The 24,362-nt window shown below is 42.1% G+C and overlaps 1 protein-coding gene across 12 annotated transcripts in view; it reads right to left on the bottom strand.

Moving 5' to 3' along the window:
* The window catches only part of KCNQ2 (potassium voltage-gated channel subfamily Q member 2), a 119,691-nt gene that overhangs the window by 53,051 nt on the left and 42,278 nt on the right, over nucleotides 1-24,362 (bottom strand). For 8 of the 12 annotated variants that reach the window (XM_073682926.1, XM_073682922.1, XM_073682920.1 and 5 more), the window contains exons 2-10: nucleotides 21,252-21,342; nucleotides 20,842-20,968; nucleotides 20,257-20,432; nucleotides 18,511-18,639; nucleotides 9,296-9,406; nucleotides 8,861-8,956; nucleotides 3,779-3,873; nucleotides 2,957-2,980; nucleotides 899-967 (exon numbers count right to left, since the gene is read on the bottom strand). In XM_073682926.1, the coding sequence (XP_073539027.1) occupies nucleotides 899-967; nucleotides 2,957-2,980; nucleotides 3,779-3,873; nucleotides 8,861-8,956; nucleotides 9,296-9,406; nucleotides 18,511-18,639; nucleotides 20,257-20,432; nucleotides 20,842-20,968; nucleotides 21,252-21,342 (918 nt within the window). The remainder of the gene's footprint in view (nucleotides 1-898; nucleotides 968-2,956; nucleotides 2,981-3,778; nucleotides 3,874-8,860; nucleotides 8,957-9,295; nucleotides 9,407-18,510; nucleotides 18,640-20,256; nucleotides 20,433-20,841; nucleotides 20,969-21,251; nucleotides 21,343-24,362) is intronic. The other 4 variants (XM_073682925.1, XM_073682927.1, XM_073682924.1 and 1 more) reach the window with 1 other exon arrangement.

The following is a 24,362-nucleotide window of genomic DNA, read 5'->3' as shown; positions in this document are numbered from 1 at the left end:
TTAAATTGAATTTTTAAAAAAAATTAGCAATGTTTATTTATTTTTTCATATCATGAACTGTAGTAAAACACAAAATTAGAAATCTTGCAAATTTGATGCTGATCAATGGAGCTTTTTTAGATTTATACTTTCTATCCTTTAAGGAAACATTTTCAGCAGGCTCCTTATCATCAGAGGCAGGATTACAAATTATATCTCTATACACAGTCAGTAAAAAAAGGATCTACCAATCAAATAGGCAATGTCAGGGCTGATCCTGCTCCCCCTCCTTTCACAAAGACCTTTGCACCCACTCATTAGATGCGCCAATATAAAAGATAGGGTCAGAGTCCGTCTACAACTGCTGCTAATGTACATGTTAATATCCTGAAACAGCAGAAAGTATGAGACTCAAATATCCCACTGGCTAGTGTGAAAATTGCTATTTTTTTTTTTAAATACAAATCATGATAAAAAATACCCCCAAAAAATAAAAATACCTGTAAGAGGTGAAAAACTGATTTTAACAGCAAGTCATTTTCTGTTGACACATTCCCTTTATTGGAGAATATTTATGGTCAGATTAACATATGGCCTGGCACCAAATCCATTGACTTGGTTGAGTGATGGACTCTGGTATCATACGCCACATGTGGACGGACACAATGCAATGCTAGACGATGGCAACCAGCAGTTGCAATGTCACTATGTAGCGACATTTTACTACATTACATGACCCTAATATAGATACACAATCATTGCAGGATAGGTAGCCGAAAGTGGGCACAACTGGTTAGACATGACCATGATTGGGGGTGATCAAAGTGCTTGCATAGCCCAGACCCCTCATTAAAATCAGGCCTTGTCAAAAACAATTAGGTTCATAGACCCCAAGAAAACTCCCCCTGGCACATCTGACCTGAATGTAAGTCCTGATTTGCTCTTCAGGTTCCTTAGAAGGTCCAGTTGATTCAGTGGTGGGATCAGCCTAAAGAAGGGATATAGAAGACAGGATATCAGTAATGTATTATAATCCAAAAGTTTTATTCAATCTGTAATTTCATTAACTATTTTTTGGTTTTGTTCTTTCTTACAGTTTGTTTTGACGTCGCCTGAATAGAGAAGTTTCCAAAGATTCAAATTAATCCGACTGATTGAAACTAAAGATAAAATGATGATTTATAGCCGACCTTCCATTATGGTGGGGCATGAGGGTAAATGTTTTTCAAAAAGTTACATGGACAAAGACAAAAGAAGGCCAGTAGGAATGAAAAGGCTAAAGCCACAATCTGTCTGTGGGTCACAAGGTGGGAAGCCATGGGTTAAAATAATTCACAGAATGTAAAAGCTGGTGAACATCATAAAATTCGCTTTACTAACGGGACGTTTCCTCTGTATCAAATTTTAAATATATTCTGTAACGTCTTTTTGTCTGTTCAAGCCCCACCTAAAATTGTAAAATGCTGCGGAATATGTTGGCTCTATAAAAATAAAAATTATTCTTATATTATTACACGTAAAAGAGAATGATTTAGGATATTTATCCCATAGAAAATTCCTTATGTTTAGGGAACAAGACTTTGGCTTCTACAACCTTGCTGCTTCATGTTTAATGTCTAACACTTTAGTAACGTGGGCAGAGACAGCACAATTGGATCCCAGAATATTCGATGACTATAAGTAAAAGCTTCTCTCAGGGTATCCAAGTCCCCAATAGTTGAGGGCTTCTGTTCCAATGTGTAATATTTTGAGTGGCAATAGGGATTGTAAGACAGCAAAAATGACTAAAAGAACCAGACTGCATGGCTCACCAATTGGAAAAGGCCTAGAGTAATTAACCAGTGGTCATGAGATAGAACATTCCAAAGTTTGGTCCATCAACATATGAGGTTTGTTCGGTGTCGAATACTAAACATGTCAACATCCACCAACCTCAGTTTAGAGTATAGACGATGTGCCAGTTATACTAGATCTATCACAGTTGACACCTAGGGCTAGACTAAATTCAGACATCCGTGAAAGATGGTCCGTGTATAGACCGCAATGGACAGACTGGTCAAGGGTCTACTGACCCGCACTAGCTGTCAAGTTTGGGTCAGGACACCCGTGGCCAGTCCATGCAGTCCATACTCAAAATGTCTGACTGAGACTTAAGGCTGAGGACACTGTCTAATCACACAAGACAAAAAATGTCCCTGGGCAGTTGTTCCACCTTAGATGAATTTAACTCAATGCAAATGGTTAACCTGGCAAATCGGCCAACTCATCCTGGCAAATCGGCCAACTCATCCAGGTCTACTATTACTGGTCCATCACATCGCTGTATCTTGGGGTGTCGAATTTTCTTTAGCTACATTTTTTATTCCACTATGTTGAGTTGTTCCTTCCTTGACAACTCCCCACCCAAAAAATGGCAATGACAGCTCTGCCAATTAAAGGGGCATAATTATGGAAAGACAACCTGCAAGCCACAAACACAAAGTAACAAATGGGTAAAAATACTGCACAATCACAAGATATCTCATGACTGATGTAGACAACAAAAACTGACGAGAATAGAGAAGAATGCCAGGTTCTGCCTGAAAAATGTGAACTCTTCCCCATAGGCATATAGTATGGAGCAAGTGAATAATGGTTTAGTCTACAAAATGGCACTAATGCAGCTATGCTGCCGCCTATACCAGCACCTCTTACTACCTCAGGGGGCATTATGATGTGCCCTCATATGGCACAACCTGGCACCTTCATGGAAGGTAAAATGTATTTTAACCATTATATACTGTAAATGTATCCCTCATTCCCATAAGAATCACCAAAAATATATTTTTTTTATGCAGACACAAAGTCACCACAAAATGGTCACAGAGATTTCACAGTCACTGGGGGGCACACAAACCACAGCTAAGATGGCAAACCAACAGCACAATGCCAGGGGAAGGGTGGAAGACAGGACGCTCCACATATATCTGTGCCATACCTGGATGCGCCGTACGTTTGAGAGCTGCTCGTCGAACAGCGAAGAAAGGGAGAAAGCAAAAAAGATCAAGAATTTTGCGGGTGTGCTAGAACCAAGGAGGGATAATATGAGGGCGAAACACTTTAGCGAGCCAGTGTGTATGTGGCGCTATATTCATACTGTATGGACGGCAACTATATTAAGTATATAAGAACATACTATAGGCTTTCATAATTTTGCAAAATACCTAAAGACCCCCAAGTACCCTGACCAATAGGATCAAGTTTTTATATTAATAACCTGCTCGTCTAAGGTAACGCCAATTTCTATCCTATAGAAAATTTATAAATCTGTCAAAAATTGGGCAGCGCTACTTCTATTTTCGACCAAAGTTCGCAGCTTCGTCCTTTCACGGGCAGTTTTTATGGCCATGATGGAAATTTCTGGAACATGTAGTCCTGCACACCTGAGTTTGCAATTCCTACCATGATGTGTCAGTCTTCTATTTCAGGTTTTACCCACACCCGTACCCCAGAACATAGTGAAGAGTTACCTAGTATCTTCTGATGCATGAGTCGTCTTCATACGTTCATATGACACAACAAAAAGCTACTGATAATGGACGAGGTGAGGAGGGTCAAATGAGAAAACAAAAAAAAAAACTAAATTAAACAAATTGCACAAAAAACAAAGAGAAAAATAAAATTAATAATCTCAACAAAATCATAAAGATACAAAAATGTGAAATATAAATGAAAATCAAACCTAAAAATACTAGGAACATGTGGGGGGAGGTGGATGAGCCTTTTTTTTGGGGTGGTGACACACGGGTAGAACTTCTACCTGTACATTGGCACAGCGACGGTGCGTTCATAGTAATGCCATGTGGAGTGCAGGTCCATGCGAGACAGATTTGTGGCGTAGAACCTCCAAGACGCCTAAAGAAGGAAAACAGGGTTACTTATTTGTGTCAGACATGGCATTTCAGGCAAGGATACACTTGTCATAAAGTCAGCTTAGGGTTAATATATCAATATTATCGTTAATAATTTATAGGGGGGATGCGATTGCTAGGGTCCACGTTCCAGCAGAGAAGTCGCCATTAAAGTGGTTGTCCCAACTGTAAGGGGGAGGACCATAACTAACCTTCCCTGCCTCTGTACAAGCAATTTTATGTGTAATAGTGAAGCATGTTGGGTTTCTGCACGCGTGGCAGCACCGCCAGTGTTTTTCCTGGATGCCAGGTTGCAGGAAGAGTAGGTGTCAGTCAGCGGGGGCAATGTGCTGTGAGCCCTCTGCTGACGTGACTGTGTAAAGTACCGCTAACCCTGGAGACAGCAGATGCGTTTTTAACTTGGCGCCAAACATGGAAGCGTTGAGGCACCTGGCAAACAGAGAGACATGCTGTGAGCACAAAGAGGTCTGGTACTGAGACAGCCATCAAAAGTGGTGCCTGAAAGAAGGTGATGGAGAAGGGTCAAGGTCCAGAGAGGCGGCTGAAGAAGGACGCGGTTTATCATGGACCTGATGGATCAAGGGTGGGAGTGGGTTCATACTTTTCCAACAATTTAAAGATCAGGAACGTCCAGCGAACTATTTCACAAAAAGGAAGGGGGTTAGTAAAACCACATCTAAAGTGACTGCTTGGCATGTTGCTGGGCATCTGGGGCATTGCAGGCAAACCCAAGCAGGGCATAAATGTCCTGAATTTTGCAGGGTAGTTGTATGCAAGGGAAGAGTCACACGGCCATATAACTCGTATGAGGATTGCAACGCAATGCTTGGACTGGCCGTCGGCTCTCCTGACCCCAGTGTGACAGCATGTATTTCTATGCAAAAGTCACGCTCCTGTCGAGAGATCACACAGCCAGTCCGAGCATTGCATTGCGATCATCGTCCGAGCTATATGGCAGTTTGAGGGCTCCATTACATTTAGGGAGGAGTCAGAGACATGACTGAAAAGTCCAAGAGCCTGAAGGGCTTCAGAAGAAACTGACAAAGACTTTGGACTGTGTTGGCAATATTGTGATCGGTCATTCATTTTGATAACACCAAAATTAGTGGTGAGCATGTCTGTACGTCCTCAACCAAGTCAGGAGACATTCTATAAGAAAGGCAGTGTTGTGCGGACCCCCAAAGGCACTAGGGCTCTTATAAACAACCACACAATCAACACCAAGAGGGAGAATGCAGTGGTACAAAGTAGGGTTCCTGAGACCCATAGCTGGATCAGAGGAGACCCCTCACCATCATGGCCACAACCTGACTTCGTGGGGTGGCACACTGTCGGCTGCACCCCAGTAGTGAGACCACCGAGATCTGAATTATATTACAGTTCTGTAATTACTGGTCAAGTTCCCACCAAGTGTGTATAACCTCTAAGCGCCGAGTACCACTTTAAGATACAGTTTTGCACCAAACCTGCTATAGACCCCCTGTATAAGCCAGGACAGAGAGCAGCTCCCAATCTGGCAGCACTAACTCGTCCAAATATCTCGTGGTTTGGCCATTCCTGTAGGGTTGTACAGTTTCCTGACTTTCTGAAGTTGAGCTTAATCCAAGAGTAAAATTGGGGATTTTATTTCCCCTCCATTTCCCAGTTCATGCAGGTTTGTTACAATGTATCAGACAAGGCATGGCTCCAAATTTCTGTTCTGGTCTGGATTCCAGTCTGACAGCTCTTACCTGCATCGATACATTTTAACCAAAAAGAATATTTCTCTTCATTGACAGCAATCAAAAAAGGGAAAAAATGAAATGCAAAGTAAACAAGGAGGTTGGCTAAATTTTCAGCAATTGGATTCCTTGTGGCTGACCACCGACAAATAAATTTATTATGTCTTCCCCTCATGCTTCAAACATGCCTCAATCACACCCATCCTCAAAAAGTCCTCCCTTGACCCATCCTCTGTGTCTAGCTATCGCCCCATATCACTTCTCCCCTATGCCTCAAAACTACTGGAACATGTCCATTCTGAACTGTCCTCCCACCTCTCCTCCTGCTCCCTCTTTGACCGCCTACAATCTGGTTTCCGACCGCACCATTCTACTGAAACTGCACTGACTAAAGTCACAAACGACCTACTAACCGCCAAATCTAAGCGACACTACTCTGTCCTCCTCCTCCTAGACCTGTCATCTGCCTTTGACACAGTGGACCATTCCCTCTTACTACAGGCTCTCTCATCTATCGGCATCACAGACTTGGCCCTATCCTGGATCTCCTCATATCTAACAGACAGGACATTCAGTGTCTCTCACTCACAGACCACCTCCTCATCTCACCCCCAATCTGTCGGTGTCCCCCAAGGTTCAGTTCTAGGACCCCTGCTCTTCTCCATCCACACCTTAGGCCTGGGACAGCTCATAGAGTCTCATGGCTTTCATTATCACCTCTATGCTGACGACACACAGCTCTACCTCTCCGGACCCGATATCACCTCATTATTAACCAAAATCCCACAATGTCTATCTGCTATTTCAGCCTTCTTCTCTGCCAGATTTCTAAAACTTAATATGGACAAAACAGAATTCATCATCTTTCCGCCATCTCATTCAACCCTCCCAACTGACCTATCTATCAACGTCAATGGCTGCCCACTCTCCCCAGTCCCTCAAGCTCGCTGCCTTGGGGTAACCCTAGACTCGGAACTCTCCTTCAAACCACATATCCAAGCCCTTTCCACTTCCTGCCGACTCCAACTCAAAAACATCTCCCGGATCCGCACATTCCTAAACCATGAATCTGCAAAAACACTAGTGCATGCCCTCATCATCTCCCGCCTTGACTACTGCAACCTCCTGCTCTGTGGCCTCTCCTCTAACACTCTCGCACCCCTCCAATCTATCCTAAACTCTGCTGCTCGACTAATCAACCTGTCCCCCCGCTATTCCCCGGCTCTCCTCTCTGTCAATCTCTTCACTGGCTCCCCATTGCTCAGAGACTCCAGTTCAAAACCCTAACCATGACATACAAAGCCATTCACAACCTGTCTCCTCCATATATCTCCGACCTAGTCTCCCGTTACATACCTGCACGCAACCTCCGATCCTCACAAGATCTCCTGCTCTACTCCCCTCTTATCTCCTCCTCCCACAACCGTATACAAGATTTCTCCCGTGCTTCCGCCCTACTCTGGAACTCTCTACCCCAACGTATCAGGCTCTCGCCTACCGTGGAAACCTTCAAAAGGAACCTGAAGACCCACCTCTTCCGACAAGCCTACAACCTGCAGTAACCACCGCTCCACCATACCGCTGCACGACCAGCTCTATCCCCACCTACTGTATCCTCACCCATCCCTTGTAGATTGTGAGCCCTCGTGGGCAGGGTCCTCGCTCCTCCTGTACCAGTCGCTGTTACATTGTGTTCAAGATTATTGTAATTGTTCTAGTATTATACCCCTTTTTCACATGTAAAGCGCCATGGAATAAATGGCGCTATAATAATAAATAATAATAATAATAATAATAATTATTAGGGGACTACACACAGGGGACTGCCGGGGATACCCTACAAATAGGTCATCAGCTCTGCTTGATGCCAATAGATGGGAACTATAATGCATCAGTGCACAGAAAATCTAGAAAAACACAAAGATCAAACATGACAGATTTTTTTTTCTTCCCTGGTGCCAAATTCTTCATCTCACGACTTGCTGGGATTTGTGGTTCCAGAATAGTTATAGAGAAACAGCTTGGCCAATTATCACTCTGCCTCGGTTCCTAAGCTTTACCGCACCCAGGAGAGATTTACATGTGGATGTTTCCTGCATTTGGTTATTCCTCACCTTTCCCTAAAAACTCCCTTGGTGCCATCTGTTCCAGCTGGCTGCCACGCAGGATGACGTCTGTGCTTTGACAACAATGGTAAATACTTGAAGAGAGAAATATACGACCATATCAACCCAAAATAATATTAAAAATTAACTTTTATTCATAAATAGTATAAAAAGTTACTTCATAATCAATGTAAGGCACAGTACAGCAGTACAGAAAGACACATATCATGTAGGATGACCATCTCACTGAAGGGACGCCCCCTGAAGAAGGCAAACGCCGAAACGTGCGTTGGGGTGGACGAGCGGTCCACATGTGGGTGCCCTGACATCGCAGCTTGTGGCCCAGGTAATTCTCCCCTACATAAAGCAGCATTTGCTTTTTACTCACCTATCTTCATACTCGCTTGGTATACACTCTGTCAACATTATTCTATTAATTGAACCTTCCTAGCCGCCATACCTTGATTATAATAGTGCTATAGTGGCTATTACTAGTGTCCTTTATGTGGCGTTTTGATATGATGAATGTATATCCTAGCTGCTGGTATATGGCACCCTGACAGTATAGGTTTTGAGTTCCCTATGAGGTATTGCCAAATATTTGATATTATTCCTACATATATATTTGTTATATGCACTACCATATGGGTATTACTATGGGTATTATACTGTGGTCATTTGATAATCCTCTTTATTGGTCTGTCATATGAAGGACTATATATATGTTTTTTTGCTGTGGTGCCTCGGACCCTATAACATGTGGACCGGATCGTCCCTTCAGTGAGATGGTCATCCTACATGATATGTGTCTTTCTGTACTGCTGTACTGTGCCTTACATTGATTATGAAGTAACTTTTTATACTATTTATGAATAAAAGTTAATTTTTAATATTATTTTGGGTTGATATGGTCGTATATTTCTCTCTTCAAGTATTTATCTATGTCGAACGACCTAACCTATATTTCCACCATTAGGTGCTAGCCATTGAGCAGTATATATATTATCTTTAATAAGCACCAATTGAGAAACTTATATTTGACAACAATGGGCAGATTTATGATGCCGAGATTACACCTCCCACTCACGATCTAAAACTGGTCCCAGCGCTGGGACTAGGAGAACCGAGGGTAGTCATCCGTTACCTGAATTAGTCCGGCCGCAGGATTACGCCGCTTCTCAAAGTGCTTCTGTCTGTGCTGCTCTTGGACTTTCAGGGCAAATCCAGATCCGAGGATCCCCTGAAAAGATGACATTACGTTACCACACTACAGGCCGGTGCTACACAACAAGTTTATACGTTTGTAGTGTGGAAACCCCCTTTATGTGACCACCAGAGATCAGCAGTGATCTGTGGAAGAACCTGGAATCAGGTGTGCAATTTTACTGCAGCACCCCCATAGGGAAAATAAAGTATTACATGGCACTCATATATATAATTTTTTTGTATGTGTCATTTATGGGAATACAGACAAAAAGAAGGGTGCTTGGAAGTGCTTACTGCTTAAAAATGGGCAACATCCCACCCACCAAATTTGGCTTCCTAAATTAGAGAACGCCTTTAAGAGCCATGTACTTACAGCAGGAAGGGCAAAGAAAGAGACCCCGATGAGGGTGAAGGTGGCAGCGAGGAGTCGACCGTTCCAGGTTTGTGGATACTTATCTCCATAACCGATGGTGGTCAGAGTGATCTGAGGAAAGACAAGCAAATCCCTACAGGTAAATCACTGCCTCTTGGTAAGGAGTTAAAGGGTTATTTAATTAAACTAATTATTCCAGATGAATTACACCCCAGAGTACTGAAGGAGATCATAGAAGAAATTTTAGAACCACTCTCCATAATCTTTGAAAATTCTTGGAGAACAGGAGAAGTCCCAGGAGACTGGAGAAGAGCAAATGTTGTTCCTATCTTCAAAAAGGGGAAGAAGGTTGACCCTGGTAACTATAGGCCGGTGAGTCTGACTTCTATACCAGGAAAGATCTTTGAACAAATTATTAAACAACATGTATGTAAGTACATGGATAAGAATGAAGTGATTAACCAGAGTCAGCATGGGTTTGTAACTAACAAGTCATGTCAGACTAACTTAATTTCCTTCTATGACAGAATCACTGACTGGGTGGATCAGGGAAATGCTGTAGATATAGTATATCTTGACTTCAGCAAAGCATTTGACAAAGTATCTCACACCATCCTTATTGAAAAAATGACCAAGTATGCAATGGACCAGGCAACTGTTAGGTGGATTCATAACTGGCTTAGTGATCGGACTCAAAGGGTGGTTGTAAATGGCTTCACATCCAGCTGGATGAATGTCTCAAGTGGGGTACCACAGGGCTCCGTCCTGGGACCTGTATTGTTCAACATCTTTATCAATGATTTAGATGAAGGAATTGAGGGTAAACTGATTAAATTTGCTGATGACACAAAGCTAGGAGGGATAGCTAATACTAGAGAAGAGAGAGAGAGGATTCAAAAAGACCTAAATAAACTGGAGCAGTGGGCAGCAACCAACAGAATGGTTTTTAACAGGGAAAAATGCAAAGTACTACATCTGGGCAATAAAAATGAAAAAAGCATATACAGAATGGGAGGAATAGAGCTAAGCAACAGTACATGTGAAAAAGACTTAGGTATACTAATAGATCATAGACTGAACATGAGTCAACAGTGTGATGCAGCAGCAAAAAAGGCAAATACAATTCTGGGATGTATTAACAGAAGCATACAGTCTAGATCACGTGAAGTCATTATCGGTCTTTACTCCTCTTTGGTCAGACCTCATCTGGAATACTGTGTACAGTTTTGGGCACCACATTTTAAAAAAGACATAGACAAACTGGAGCAAGTTCAGAGAAGAGCGACCAGAATGGTGACTGGTCTGCAAACTATGTCCTATGAGGAACGGTTGCAGGATTTGGGAATGTTTAGCTTGCAAAAAAGAAGACTGAGAGGAGACTTAATAGCTGTCTACAAATATGTCAAGGGCTGTCACATTGTAGAAGGATCATCTTTATTCTCATTTGCACAAGGAAAGACTAGAAGCAATGGGATGAAACTAAATGGGAGGAGACACAGATTAGATATTAGAAAAAACTTTTTGACAGTTAGGGTGATTAATGAGTGGAACAGGCTGCCACGAGAGGTGGTGAGTTCTCCTTCAATGGACGTCTTCAAACAGAGGCTGGACAGACATCTGTCTGAGATGATCTAGTGAATCCTGCTTTGAGCAGGGGGTTGGACCAGATGACCCAGGAGGTCCCTTCCAACTCTACCATTCTATGATTCTATGATTCTATTTCATTCTTCATAAATAGGTACTGTCAGATGGTGTGTAAAAGAAATTTAAGCCAAAAAAGTGAATGAAAAATGTACGCCAGCTCTTGCCAGTTCTGGTGTTGGTGCACAAGCGTAAAATGCATAAGCCTGTTAATTAAATGGGCGCATCTTACTCCAGAACTCCCTTTTGGGTACGTGCACTCGAGTGGGTACACTCCAAAAAATGGCTACAAAAAAAAAAATAGCTTTAAACACTTTTCCTATTAATCTGTATTGTAAATCCTCCTTGATTTCCAAATGTTCAGTGTTTTTAGCATTTTTTCCGCTTTGAGATTTTTTTTAAAAAAAAAGGCTTGGTGCGAACTTTGAAGAGGTTTCCAATGGAATTTGCACCAAAATAGGAACTGACCAATCAGAAGGCTGCAAAAATAAAGGAAGAAAATTCTTCCAAAATGTTTCAAAAACTCTGCAAAACCGCTACAAGAAACGAAAAGCTCCTTAAAATCTCCCTAAAGAAGGCACGTTTCCACTTGAAAACTCATTCTTTTTGAACGACACAAAAAATTCTGTGAAATTAAAAAAGGCACTTGGCGCTTCAATGGAAGAAAAAAAAAACGAATTAAAATTTTATTGTAAGGCAATGCAAACAATATAGTGACATTTCAGTTCCATAAATTGGACATCAGACACAGATTGCTGTGGAATACAAGAGAGACAGACCGAAGTCAGCGCTGGGGAAAGGTGGCCGGAAATTCTGTGCGCGTATAGTCTTAGAGCTATAATATAATGAGATTTCTTTATTTCTTCAGTGATCTAATATAGCTACCATAATACTGTTTTTTATATGTACAAGAACATGACTAAAGACTGGAGTCTGAAACACATCTGCGGTTTATAGGTGATGGATTGGATTTTAATGGATTTACAATATACTTTTGAATTTTAAAGGATCCTTTTGCTGGATATGCCATTTTTTTACAGGAATACTGCCCCTATGTACAAGAATATATCTACTAAAATACTGCTCCATACAGTGGTGGCCAAAAGTATTGGCACCCCTGCAATTCTGTCAGATAATACTCAGTTTCTTCCTGAAAATGATTGCAATCACAAATTCTTTGGTATTATTCTCTTCATTTAATTTGTCTTCAATGAAAAAACACCAAAATAATTGTCCTAAAGCCAAATTGGATATAATTCCACACCAAACCTAAAAAAGGGGGTGGACAAAAGTATTGGCACCCCTGCAATTCTGTCAGATAATACTCAGTTTCTTCCTGAAAATGATTGCAATCACAAATTCTTTGGTATTATTCTCTTCATTTAATTTGTCTTCAATGAAAAAACACAAAAAGAATTGTCCTAAAGCCAAATTGGACATAATTCCACACCAAACCTAAAAAAGGGGGTGGACAAAAATATTGGCACCGTTTGAAAAATCATGTGATGCTTCTCTAATTCGTGTAATTAACAGCACCTGTAACTTACCTGTGGCACCTAACAGGTGTTGGCAATAACTAAATCACACTTGCAGCCAGTTAACATGGATTAAAGTTGACTCAACCTCTGTCCTGTGTCCTTGTGTGTACCACATTGAGCATGGAGAAAAGAAAGAAGACCAAAGAACTGTCTGAGGACTTGAGAAACCAAATTGTGAGGAAGCATGAGCAATCTCAAGGCTACAAGTCCATCTCCAAAGACCTGAATGTTCCTGTGTCTTTCGTGCGCAGTGTCATCTAAAGCCCATGGCACTGTGGCTAACCTCCCTAGATGTGGACGGAAAAGAAAAATTGACGAGAGATTTCAACGCAAGATTGTGCGGATGGTGGATAAAGAACCTCGACTAACATCCAAACAAGTTCAAGCTGCCCTGCAGTCCGAGGGTACAGCAGTGTCAACCCGTACTATCCGTCGGCGTCTGAATGAAAAGGGACTGTATGGTAGGATACCCAGGAAGACCCCACTTCTTACCCCGAGACATAAAAAAGCCAGGCTGGAGTTTGCCAAAACTTACCTGAGAAAGCGTAAAATGTTTTGGAAGAATGTTCTCTGGTCAGATGAGAAAAAAGTAGAGATTTTTGGGAAAAAGCATCAACATAGAGTGTACAGGGAAAAAAAAGAGGCATTCAAAGAAAAGAACGCGGTCCCTACAGTCAAACATGGCGGGGTTCCCTGATGTTTTGGGGTTGCTTTGCTGCCTCTGGCACTGGACTGCTTGACCGTGTGCATGGCATTATGAAGTCTGGAGACTACCAACAAATTTTGCAGCATAATGTAGGGCCCAGTGTGAGAAAGCTGGGTCTCCCTCAGAGGTCATGGGTCTTCCAGCAGGACAATGACCCAAAACACACTTCCAAAAGCACTATAAAATGGTTTTAGAGAAAGCACTGGAGACTTCTAAGGTGGCCAGCAATGAGTCCAGACCTGAATCCCATAGAACACCTGTGGAGAGATCTCAAAATGGCAGTTTGGAGAAGGCACCCTTCAAATATCAGGGACCTGGAGCAGTTTGCCAAAGAAGAATGGTCTACAATTCCAGCAGAGCATTGTAAGAAACTCATTGATGGTTACCGGAAGCGGTTGTTCGCAGTTATTTTGGCTAAAGGTTGTGCAACCAAGTATTAGGCTGAGGGTGCCAATACTTTTGTCCGGCACTTTTTTGGAGTTTTGTGTGAAATGATCAATGATTTGATTTTTGCTTCATTCTCTTTTGTGTTTTTTCCTTGCAAGCAAATTAAATGAAGATAATAATACCAAAGAATTTGTGATTGCAATCATTTTCAGGAAGAAACTGAGTATTATCTGACAGAATTGCAGGGGTGCCAATACTTTTGGCCACCACTGTATGTACAAGAATATAACTACTATAATACTGCCCCCTATATACAAGAATATAAATACTATAATACTGCCCCTATGTACAAGAATATAACTACTAAAATACTGTCCCCTATGTACAAGAATATAACTACTATAATACTGCCCCCTATGTACAAGAATATAACTACTATAATACTGCCCCTATGTACAAGAATATAACTACTATAACACTGCTTCTATGTACGAGAGAATAATTAATATAATACTGCCCCTATGTACAAGAATATAACTACTATAATACTGCCCACTATGTACAATATAACTACTATAATACTGCATCCTATGTACAAGAATAGAACTACTATAATACGGCATCCTATGTACAAGAATATAACTACTATAATACTTGCCCTATGTACGAGAGAATACTATAATACTGCCCCTATGTACAAGAAAATAACTACTATAATACTGCCCTTATGTACAAGAATATAACTACTATAATACTGCCCCCATGTAAAGAATATAACTACTATAATACTGCCCCTATGTACAAGAATATAACTACTATAATACTGCCCCCTATGTACAAGAATATAATTACTATAATACTGCCCATATGTACAAGAATATAACTATTATAATACTGCCCCATGTAAAGAATATAACTACTATAATACTGTCCCCATGCACAAGAATATAACTACTATAATACTGCCCCTATGTACAAGAATATAACTACTATAATACTAAGTACAAGAACATAACCACTATAATACTGCCCCTATGTACAAGAATATAACTACTATAATGCTGCCCACTATGTACAAGAATATAACCAATATAATACTGCATCCTACGTACAAGAATATAACTACTATAATACTGCCCCCTATGTACAAGAATATAACAACTATAATACTGCCTCCTATGTACAGGAATATAACTACTATAATACTGCTCCTATGTACAAGAATATAGCTACTATAAAACTGCCCCCTATGTACAAGAATATAACTACTATAATACTGTCTCCTATATACAAAAATATAATTACTATAATACTGCCCCTACGTACAAGAGTATAACTACTATAATACTGCCCACTATGTACAGTACAGACCAAAAGTTTGGACACATCTTCTCATTTAAAGATTTTTCTGTATTTTCATGACTTTGAAAATTGTACATTCACACTGAAGGCATCAAAACTATGAATTAACACATGTGGAATTATATACTTAACAAAAAAGTGTGAAACAACTGAAAATATGTCTTATATTCTAGGTTCTTCAAAGTAGCCACCTTTTGCTTTGATGACTGCTTTGCACACTCTTGGCATTCTCTTGATGAGCTTCAAGAGGTAGTCACCGGAAATGGTCTTCCAACAATCTTGAAGGAGTTCCCAGAGATGCTTAGCACTTGTTGGCCCTTTTGCCTTCACTCTGCGGTCCAGCTCACCCCAAACCATCTCGATTGGGTTCAGGTCTGGTGACTGTGGAGGCCAGGTCATCTGGCGTAGCACCCCATCACTCTCCCTCTTGGTCAAATAGCCCTTACACAGCCTGGAGGTTTGTTTGGGGTCATTGTCCTGTTGAAAAATAAATGATGGTCCAACTAAACGCAAACAGGATGGAATAGCATGCCGCTGCAAGATGCTGTGGTAGCCATGCTGGTTCAGTATGCCTTCAATTTTGAATAAATTCCCAACAGGGTCACCAGCAAAGCACCCCCACACCATCACACCTCCTCCTCCATGCTTCACGGTGGGAACCAGGCATGTAGAGTCTATCCGTTCACCTTTTCTGCATCGCACAAAGACACGGTGGTAGGAACCAAAGATCTCAAATTGGGACTCATTGGAACAAAGCACAGATTTCCACTGGTCTAATGTCCATTCCTTGTGTTCTTTAGCCCAAACAAGTCTCTTCTGCTTGTTGCCTGTCCTTAGCAGTGGTTTCCTAGCAGCTATTTTACCATGAAGGCCTGCTGCACAAAGTCTCCTCTTAACAGTTGTTGTAGACATGTGTCTGCTGCTAGAACTCTGTGTGGCATTGACCTGGTCTCTAATCTGAGCTGCTGTTAACCTGCGATTTCTGAGCCTGGTGACTCGGATAAACTTATCCTCAGAAGCAGAGATGACTCTTGGTCTTCCTTTTCTGCGGCGGTCCTCATGTGAGCCAGTTTCTTTGTAGCGCTTGATGGTTTTTGCAACTGCACTTGGGGACACTTTCAAAGTTTGCCCAATTTTTCGGACTGACTCACCTTCATTTCTTAAAGTAATGATGGCCACTCATTTTTCTTTACTTAGCTGCTTTTTTCTTGCCATAATACAAATTCTAACAGTCTATTCAGTAGGACTATCAGCTGTGTATCCACCTGACTTCTGCACAACACAACTGATGGTCCCAACCCAATTTATAAGGCAAGAAATCCCACTTATTAAACCTGACAGGGCACACCTGTGAAGTGAAAACCATTTCCGGTGACTACCTCTTGAAGCTCATCAAGAGAATGCCAAGAGTGTGCAAAGCAGTCATCAAAGCAAAAGGTGGCTACTTTGAAGAACCTAGAATATATTTTCAGCTGTTTCACACTTTTTTGTTAAGTATATAATTCCACATGTGTTAATTCATAGTTTTGATGCCTTCAGCGTGAATGTACAATTTTCAAAGTCATGAAAATACAGAAAAATCTTTAAATGAGAAGGTGTGTCCAAACTTTTGGTCTGTACTGTACAAGAATACAACTACTAGAATACTGTCCCCTATGTACAAGAAAATATCTTCTGTAATACATAAGGATGTGAACAGGTTGGAGAACCTTCACTTGAGTATCTCTTTATAGCCTATTACAGCATTATTCTTGGAAGGATTCTGTAAGTTCGCTTCATTGTCAAATATTAATGAAGTGCATGTTCCATCAGAGCAGTGAAGCTACTTCTCATATTGTTGGTACTTTACATAACAGGTAAGATAACTGAGATCAGAGTCTTTGTACTTAAGGCTATGAGCCCACGATGCAGAAATGCTCCGGATTTTTTCCTGAGAGTTTCTGCATCTCCCTGGCAGAAAAAACACATGCAGATTGTACATGCGGATTGTACATGCGGATTGTACATGCGGATTGTACATGCGGATTGTACATGCGGATTGTACATGCGGATTGTACATGCGGATTGTACATGCGGATTGTACATGCGGATTGTACATGCCTTTTTCCTGCCAGGGACAAGCGGATGTGAAGCGTTCTTCACATGCATTTCCGCATGCGGGTTGTCAAGTGCTTTTCCAAGCGATTTTAGCATCACTTGGAAAGTGCTTGACAACTTGGTCACACTATATTAATCCATGCAACCGGCATAGATTTATATAGTGTGACCAAGTTAGTTAAAAAAAAGAATAAAAATGGTACAGAAAAAAACAAAAAACATATACTCTCCTTCCAATGGCCCCCGGTCTCCTTATCCGATGCGTCCGGTCTTCCAGGTGTCTCGTGGTTGTGTAAAAGGACCTTCCATGACGTCATTTAGTCATGTGACAGGTCTCGCGACTTATGATGCCAGCAGTCGCGTGACACGTCACATGACTAATTGAGGTCATGGAAGGTCCTTTTAGACCATTGCGAGCTGACGGGGAGCCAGGACGCATCGCTATTGAGACCGGGGGCCATCAGAAGGTAAGTATAACGTATATTTTTTATTTTATTCATTTTTTACAGGTTCTATGGTACCCGGGTCTGGAGGAGAGTCTCCTCTTCTCTAGACCCGGCTACCATCCGCACATTGAATCGCTTAATATCCGCATGTGCACATGTAGTCATGCGGATATTAAGCGATTCAATGCAAGTCAATGGCGGTGAAAACGCAGCGATTACGCAAAATAATTGGTAGTGCTGCGTTTTTTTCCGCAATGATAATCCGCAGTGGAAATTTCCGCAGAATGTGCACAGCACATGCAGATTATCATTGGGGAACATGGCAGACCTTCTACCAAGCGTTTTTTAAGCGTTTCTGCAGCGGAATCGCTGCTGCGGAAATGCTTAAAAAACGCATAGTGGGCACACAGCCTAAAAGAAAACCTTTCAAAAGTGGTCAGTTTTTGCTATTTTATTCCTATTGATCCCTGAGTATTCAATTTTTATTTTTTTTTTTTTAAATCTACCATACAATACAGAGATTTGGGCCTTTTTATTTAGTGCAAAATGTTATGGCTTTTACCAAGGGGGTGTGGCTCCCAAGGTAATAGTGCAGAGCAGTCTAAAGACTCGCCCCAGATGATCTTGTGAACCACACCCCCTTGTAAAGACCAAAAAAAATAACACTAAATAAAAATACCCAAATCTCTGAAACCGTATGGCGGCATTTAAAAAAGAAAAAAAAAAGTCAGGGGAGCCGGGGGAATTAAAACTGACCAACTTTGACTTAGTGACAAGTCCTCTTGCCATTATTCGCAATTGTTCCCTGTTATCAGCCAGGCTGCATAAGGTGATCATCAGTGTTTCCAATGAGATGACAGTAAGAGACAGGCTTCTCAATATGGCTGGTTAATGTGAACACAATCTTAGATACACTTAATACTAGACTGTACCTAACTACACATGAAGAATAATAAAGAAAGGAGAATTTCCTAAAAGTTTCCCACGATCTTCGATTTGCCCTGCAGATGGTGCCAGTTTCAGAACTCAGACACTCACCAGTCCCCACCACAAGGCGTCGGCATAAGTATCAAACATTTCACTGTTTGCTTCTTTCTCTGCCAGATATACCAGGAACGATGCCAAGATGAGGCACAGGAAGCCGATGTACCAGGCTGTTATCAGTTCCTAAAAGTAAAAACAGTTACAGTCAAAAATATTCTACTTAAAGGGATCCTGCACCTAAAGTGTACCCCATACCCACTTACTGTACAGCATAATGCAAGCTATTACTCTCTGTTATATCTGGTGTCAGCTACAACATGGTCCAGTATTGGTACTGCTCATCATCCAGATTTCCCAGAAATGGATATAACTCAGGATGGCTCTAAATTCGGAGATTTTTTTTTTATTGAAGGGGATAAACCTTCTCTCACCTAAGTTGTGCACTTCTTGATTGCAGCCTGTAGGTGGCACCACTTCTATAGGGAGGCATATATTATCAATATTTCAGATCATAGGTACACTGGGCGGGGATGTATAGTCCTCAAAGGTACGGTGATCAGTAAATATGATGGTTATAGGATATTTAAGGAACTTATCGGGTGGAAGGTCCTTAAGCTGCTCAGCTCGTGCAGCCTCTGTTTAGGTACCAATCAGGAACTCCAAGATGTGGGAATGTATAGTGTGTGTGTGTGTGTGTGTGTGTGTGTGTGTGTGTGTGTGTGTGTGTGTGTGTGTGTGTGTCTATACATGCATGTAGTTTGCATGTAGCAGAGCTGTGTTTCTATATGTGCATGTAGCAAAGCTGTGTGTGTCTATATGTGCATGTAGCAAAGCTGTGTCTATATGTTATATGTGCATGTAAAAACATCACTGAAAGAAAGAAAAAGCAGCCATACTTGCAATACCATATCCAGACACTAATGCACAAACAGGATGCAGCAGGTCCCCCATGATAAAGACGGGGGCAGCACAGGTGCAAAATACTGAAAATAGCCACTTACTAACCCACCCAACACCCTATGCAGACCTGTGCTAATTAGAATACTAGGCAGCCACCCCAGGGATGTTTGGTGGGTTAGTAAGTGGTTGATTTCAGTATTTTACACCTGTGCTGCCCCCTACTTTATCATGGGGGACCTGCTGGATCCTGTTTGTGCATTTGTGTCTGGACATGGTATTGCAAGTACGGCTGCTTTTTCTCTTTTTCAGTGATGTTTTTATTGATTTTTAGTCCTTTTTTTTAGTGTGCATGTAGCAAAGCTGTGTGTGTCTATATGTCCATGTACAAAGCTGTGTGTATCTGTATGTGAATGTAGCAGAGCTGTGTCTATATTTGCATCTGTAGCAGAGTGTGACTCTATACGTGTATGTAGTGTGCGTGTAGCATAGCTGTGTGTGTCTATATGTGCATGCAGCAGAGCTATGTGTGTTATATGTGCACATGTTGCAGAGTGGTGTCTATAGCTGCATATGTAGCAAAGCTGTGTGTGTATAATACACACACTGTAGAGAGACACTAACAATAGATTTATTACTTCCCTATTCTACGCAAGTACAATAAACTTAGTGATAATGACCCCTCCACTTTACACCGCCAGGAAAGTTTTAATTAATAGGAAAAACGTTTTTCCTACTTTCGGCTGTCTAACCTGGGGAGCGTCTTATGGTAAGGCGCGGCTTATAGTCCGAAAAATATGGTATAAATATATATATATATGGATATGTCCAATAAGGAGGTGATTTGAACTACAGTCTGAGAAATAGATAAATAAGGTAATGCCCATGTACAGTGGATAATACCTTGCTGTGCGCGTACACCACAGAGCCCAGCAGTTTCCATGTTCCTCCTCTCCGGTCCATACGAATCATACGCAGAATCTGCAGGAATCTCAAGCTCCTGAGAGCGGAGGTAGCGAAGACATTCCCCTGTGATCCAGCAGACAGGACTGCTATGGACGCTATCAACACCAGGATGTCTGAAAAGAGAAGAAAGAAAAGGGGATGATCTTCTCATATGTGTCCAAAAAACGGCACCCCAATAATATTTCAATTATGGAGGAAAGGCAGGGTACAGTGGCTGCAACCAATATTAGAAAGTAGCTAATTAAAAATCTGTAAAACCAGAAGAGATGAGAGGCAATTCTGGACACAATAATGGACATGGATAGTGGAATAAAACAGCCGTGTTTTCTCAAACTGAACCACCACTTTCAGGATGTGGGGTCCCAATGCTATAAAAGTATAAACCGTGACAGGATGTAGATCCGGAAGGGGGTACATTTTAGTGACAAGGTACTAGCTGATTATAGATAATGAGCAGGAGACTTTTACTGTTACTAGCTAATTATTTTTTTAAAAAAAAAAAGTTTGCTGGAGTAGCCTCACCAATGACACAGAATGGCTTGCGAGCAAACTTCAGCCGACCCCTCCATCCTCTGTAACGGCAGCAGCACCCGGCAGCCCAAATCCGAACAAAATACTCCACTCCGAAAACCACAATGGTGACAATTTCCTGCAGGAAAGAATATAATTCTGATTTTTAAGGAGTGAGACAATAGAAAAAAGAAGTTAAAGGGATATTAGACTTCAAAAAGTCAGAGACTATTAAGGCATGGAAAGATTTGCATAGAAAAACTCATCACATCAGTCACTGATAAGAGAACGCCGGGACCCCAGTTTAACACTATAAAATCTGATCATTTTATACTATATGTAATACAAAAAACACAGTGTTTAAGTCATTATCACACATATTTTTGCTTCTAAGAGCTGACAATCTCCTTTTCTGTACATACCAGTATGTAGAGGGCCCCCTCTGACTTCTCCTCATACTCCCTAATGGTGGAAAAGACAGAAAGAACAAGGCAGGAAAAGACAAGCAGGAACCTGAGGATAAAAAAGAAGGACTTATAATTATTGTAATACTGCCTCCTGTGTATAACAATATTAACTGCCATACTACTGCACCCTATGTACAAGAATATAACTACTATAATACTGCCCCCTATTTACAATAATATAACTACTATAATACGGCCCCTATGTACAAGAATATAACTACTATAATACTGCCCCCTATGTACAATAATATAACTATTATAATACTGCCCCATGTACAAGAATATAACTACTATAATGCTGCCCCTATGTACACGTATATAACTACTATAATACTGCCCCCTATGTACAATAATATAACTACTATAATACTGCCCCCTATGTACAAGAATATAACTACTACTAGATGGTGGCCCGATTCTAACGTATCGGGTATTCTAGAATATGTATGCGGCCGACCGGGCGCAATCAGCAGAGCGTTGTTTAAATTTGGCGCCAAAATCGCTGATTGGTCGCGGCCGGCAACCACGACCAATCAGCAAAGTGGTGTATAAATTTGGCGGCAATATCGCAGATTGGTCACGGGCGCCGCCCGCGACCAATCAGCGAACCGTGTTAGTGAGGACCGGAGAGCGTGTTTAAATTTGGCGCCAAAATCACTGATTGGTCACGACCGCTGGCCGCGACCAATCAGCAGAGCGGGGTTTAAATTTGGCGGCAATATCGCTGATTTGTCGCGGCTGGCGACCAATCAGCAAAGCAGTGTTAAAATTTGGCGACAATATCGCTGATTGGTTGCGGCCGGCGATCGCGACCAATCAGCAGAGCGGTGTTTAAATTTGGCGCCAATAATGCTGATTGGTTGTGGCCGGTGGTCGCGACCAATCAGCAGAGCGGTGTTTAAATTTGGCGCCAATAATGCTGATTGGTTGCGGCCGGTGGTCGCGACCAATCAGCAGAGCGGGGTTTAAATTTGGCGCCAAAATCGCTGATTTGTCGCAGCCGGCGACTGCGACCAATCAGCAAAGCAGTGTTTAAATTTGGCGACAATATCGCTGATTGGTTTCGACCGCCGGCCGCACCCTATCAGCAGAGCGGTGTTTAAATTTGGCGCCAATAATGCTGATTGGTCGAGGCCGCCGGGAATCAGCGAATCGTATTAGTGAGGACCGGGGAACGGTGCTACCTGTACGGGTACTTCCGCTGCGAGCAGCCGGGAGATGACCGTCTGCTCGCAGCAGAAGTATCCCGCCTGGCTACGCCGCTTCCTGGTCCTCCCTTCACACTTGCCGTCGGGAGATCAGCGGCCCTAGGCGCTGATCTCCCGACGGTAGCCGCATGGAGGGCAGCGGCGCTGCCGGTCGGGGTCCTTCTGCTGCGAGCAGCCGGTCATCTCCCGGCTGCATCGCCGTTGACCTCCGTGCGGCAGATGAGCCGCTAATGCCCGCCATCTTTTTCTGAAATCCCGCGTCGCTGATTGGCCGCGGCCGGACCAATCAGCGACGTGGGATTTCCTGGACAGAAGGACAGACAGACAGACTGGATAAGACGATTATATATATTAGATAATACTGCCCCTATGTACAAGAATATAACTACTATAATACTGCCTCCTATGTACAGGAATATAACTACTATAATACTGCCCCTATGTACAATAATATAACTACTATAATACTGCATCCTATGTACAAGAATATAACTACTATAATACTGCTCCTATGTATAAGATTATAACTACTGTATTACTGCCCCTATGAACGGGAATATATATACTATAATACTGCCCCAATAAACAATGTTGGGAGTCACTGACTTCCGCTCCAGTGACCTCCGGCATGTGCAACAATGAGGTTTCGTCCCCACTTCCTCCCGGCATCCTGCTATCCGGGAGGAAGTGGGGATCAAACTTCATTGTTGCGCGCACTGGAGGTCACTGGAGCGAAAGTCACAGTGACTCCCGGCGCCTGCGCACTGGAGCAGAAAAGTAAAATAGCGCAGGGAGAAAAAAAAAAAAGCGCCCTCAGCTATAGGCACATTGCACATGCGTGGAATGTTCAGCTCTAGACTGAACATCACAGGGCCCTGTGACGTGCAGGTGACGTACAGGTGAGGGCAGGGGAGGGGGGGAATATTTAAATTAATCATATAGGCGGGCATTTCTTGGCGTCCCCCGGTCGCCAAGCCTAGAGAAAAAACGGATTGAATAAAAAGGATTTCTCTGCAATCAGACCTGTAATATGGGCCATACAGGTAAGTATTTACATTTCTATTACCTGTATGCTCATATTAGAGGTCTGATAACTCCAAAGGGGTGATAGATTCCATTTAATGTTGACGATTATGGCTTACAGCCAATGAAAACACAAAAGTCATTATCTCAGTAAATTAGAATCCTTTATAACACCAGATTGAAAAATGTTTTTAAAATCTGAAATGTTGGCCTACTGAAATGTATGTTCAGTAAATGCACTCAATACTTGGTCGGGCTCCTTTTGCATCAATTACTGCATCAATGCGGCGTGGCATGGAGGTGATCAGCCTGTGGCACTGCTGAGGTGTTATGGAAGCCCAGGTTGCTATGATAGCAGCCTTCAGCTCGTCTGCATTGTTGGGTCTGGTGTCTCTCATCTTCCTCTTGACAATACCCCATAGATTCTCTATGGGGTTAAGGTCAGGCGAGTTTGCTGGCCAATCAAGCACAGTGATGCTGTTGTTTGTAAACCAGGTATTGGTACTTTTGGCAGTGTGGACAGGGGCCAAGTCCTGCTGGAGAATGAAATTTCCATCTCCAAAAAGCTTGTCGGCAGAGGGAAGCATGAAGTGCTCTAAAATCTCCTGGTAGACGGCTGCGCTGACTTTGGTCTTGATAAAACACAGTGGACCTACACCAGCAGATGACATGGCTCCCCAAACCATCACTGATTGTGGAAACTTCACACTAGACCTCAAGCAGCTTGGATTGTGGCCTCTCCACTCTTCCTCCAGACTCTGGGACCTTGATTCCAAATGAAATGCAAAATTTACTTTCATCTGAAAACAACACCTTGGACCACTGAGCAACAGTC

Source organism: Phyllobates terribilis, unplaced genomic scaffold, assembly GCF_046119375.1.
Source record: "Phyllobates terribilis strain yellow unplaced genomic scaffold, ASM4611937v1 Scaffold_5__5_contigs__length_657084704, whole genome shotgun sequence".
NCBI lineage: Eukaryota > Metazoa > Chordata > Amphibia > Anura > Dendrobatidae > Phyllobates > Phyllobates terribilis.
This window is presented reverse-complemented; position numbering and strand designations above follow the sequence as displayed.